The sequence below is a fragment of the Aegilops tauschii genome, chromosome 5, assembly GCF_002575655.3.
Source record: "Aegilops tauschii subsp. strangulata cultivar AL8/78 chromosome 5, Aet v6.0, whole genome shotgun sequence".
NCBI lineage: Eukaryota > Viridiplantae > Streptophyta > Magnoliopsida > Poales > Poaceae > Aegilops > Aegilops tauschii.
The window spans coordinates 30,049,134-30,051,547 of NC_053039.3; the positions used below are offsets into that span (position 1 = coordinate 30,049,134).

Consider the following 2,414-nt stretch of genomic DNA (forward strand, 5'->3'; position numbering starts at 1 on the left):
CAAGAATTCAACTGCCTATGTGGAGTATGTGAATTTGGCGTCGCAGAACCCGAGGGGACATGCCTGGGAGGTGGATTATGCGGTGTGAGAGGGGGAGGAGGGAGTCTGACAGCGAGTGAGGTCAACCCGGCGTATGGAGACGAGGGACCGCTAACCCAAATTCAAATACAAACACACTAATAGATATCATATAATTACAGTTGGGCCGAATTTTTTTATTGGACAATGATGCTCTTGGGCTTTTAGACGACCCAAATCGCTTCAACCGTTGGATCACCCAGATAATACACCCCCTTTTGTGTACTATATATAATGCACCGTAAATTTCCCTTTATAAATGTAAAATACCATTTGCCAAACTTTTTGTGGAATTCACCCTAAACGGTATAACTTTACATTGTAGGGTTGACGAAATATTTTTGAGTTACTTTATCCATGGCAGTAGCTTCTCTGTACAGTTCCAGCGCTTCCTCCAATGTATTGGCGTCTGATAAATGCCACAATCTTCTCTTGGGGTGAGGATGATCAGCTTCTAGGATCTCTTTCCGTAGAGTATGATCTCCTACAATCTCGGTTGCCTTCCCAATGAATGCAAGGGCATTGCGTGGATGGAAACCAGCAGCACCAAGTAGTAAGGTTCCAATGCGATCTCCCTCTATCTCCATACTACATACGTAAGAGACAATCATGAAGAGATTCTAGTTAACATGAGATCCTTGCATGTGCTTCATATTAAACAAGGTAAGCAATTTCATTCTGCAAAAGAGTTCCCATGAGGGGGGGGGGGGGGGGGGGGGGGGGCTGATCGTTACCATACTAGTTAAGGCTGAACTCACAAAGTTCCATGTGGTGAGGATTGGCTTAATTACTCAGTAATCAGGACGACCAATTTTCAAAATAAAATGATACTCCCTCTATCCATATATATAGGGTCTAATACGGTTTTCAAGGTTCCGTTTGACCATTGACAAGATTAACAATACATGAAATGTATGATATAAAAACTATATCATTAGAAACTCTTTTCAAATATGAATCTAACGATATGCTTTGTGGAACACACATGTGATATATTACTATTCTAACACATGGTCAAAGGGAACCTCAAAAATGTATTAGGCTAAAACTGGAATGATCATTATCACTTTTCATTCTTTCTCAGAATTGTGCTAAATGATCATTATCACTTTGCTTAAAGATCATGATAGCATCTCTAAGTTGTAATAGCAAGAGGATAACACTTTCCAATAAAAAGTTCCTTACACTTATTCCAAGAAACAATTTTACTTTTAGATAAATAAAATTGTAACAATTCTTTAGCTCTACCCCTTAGTGAGAAAAGAAACAATTTCAAGTTTCACATAATCTGCCTCCCCATCTCTGTATTTTTGCATATCATGGATTTCAACAAATTTACGTAGAGAACAAAGGACATGGCTACACATTGCAGCTTTTAAGTTTTACAACAAAAAAAATCGAAAAGAGGGGAAAACCCTCCGCCGCTGCATGCGGTCATGCACACAACCATAATATTTTTATTTTTTAGATAAAAAATGACATTTTTCAATCTAATTAAATTTTAATCACAAAATATAATAATCAACACGAAAAATTAATGTGACATCTAGGAGAAAAAAAAAGTGAAGCAGTTATTATACATACCGATGTAAGAAGCTCCGACGTAGGATTGCAGGCAACCACAGCCTACTCATGATATCCGCCTGGTGCCTTGCAATCAGGTGCCCAACCTAAGCAAAAATGAGCGACAACAACGTACGTCGTTAGATTGAATCCACTTGCTAGCTAGAAACACATCAACCCAGCATTGCACTACGTCTTACGAGTACATAGGCTTAAACCCCTAGGGTACGTACCTCATGTGCAAGAGCGAAGGCGATTTCGCCGTCGTTCTTATACCAGTCCAGCAGTCCGGTGAAGACTATAATCTTGCCACCGGGCGCGGAGCCTACAGTGACGTTATCATGCCTGGCCAGGACCAGCTCCCAGCTGCCGTTGAGGCCATGGAGGTGCCTCGTGTGTGGCTGCGGTGCCCACGGCTTGTTTCCTTTCTGAGTGACACGGAGCATGGGGGCGTCACGGCTGTCGTAGACGCCCAGGCCACGGTTGGCCGCGTGGATGATTCTCTCGGCGATGAGACGGACGCGGACGCTATCCGGATGGCATGGGTCGACCGTCTTATGCCTGTGCTTGGCCATCTCCTCGGCGAAGAGGGACTCGCCGAGGTCGCGCTCCTTCTGGGGAGATAGGACGACCAGGTGGGAGCGGTTGGTGCAGGGCACGACCTCGCGGTCGCATGTGGCCATCACCGCGGAGCTCAAGCCGATCGCCGTCGCCGCGGCGACCTTCCGAGGGTCGTCGTACCAACGGTACTGCCGACGAAGCGGCCGCAACAT

General features: G+C 44.5%; 1 protein-coding gene across 1 annotated transcript; it reads right to left on the reverse strand.

Moving 5' to 3' along the window:
• Nucleotides 1–392: 392 nt before the first annotated feature.
• On the reverse strand, nucleotides 393–2,414 carry LOC123493970 (mitochondrial metalloendopeptidase OMA1-like). Its single transcript, XM_045228463.2, has 3 exons — nucleotides 1,875–2,414; nucleotides 1,663–1,748; nucleotides 393–666 (listed from the first exon to the last, which is right to left on the reverse strand). The coding sequence occupies exons 1-3, from the start codon at nucleotides 2,412–2,414 to the stop codon at nucleotides 393–395; spliced, it is 900 nt and encodes a 299-aa protein (XP_045084398.2).

Bases quoted from the DNA above. Each gene is read 5' to 3' on its own strand.
- LOC123493970 (XM_045228463.2), bottom strand. From the start codon at position 2,414: ATGTTGCGGCCGCTTCGTCGGCAGTACCGTTGGTACGACGACCCTCGG. The intron at 1,749-1,874 runs GTACGTACCCTA...ATTTTTGCTTAG, and splicing joins CCTTCGCTCTTGCACATGAG to GTTGGGCACCTGATTGCAAG. The intron at 667-1,662 runs GTATGTATAATA...TTACGTATGTAG, and splicing joins CGTCGGAGCTTCTTACATCG to TATGGAGATAGAGGGAGATC.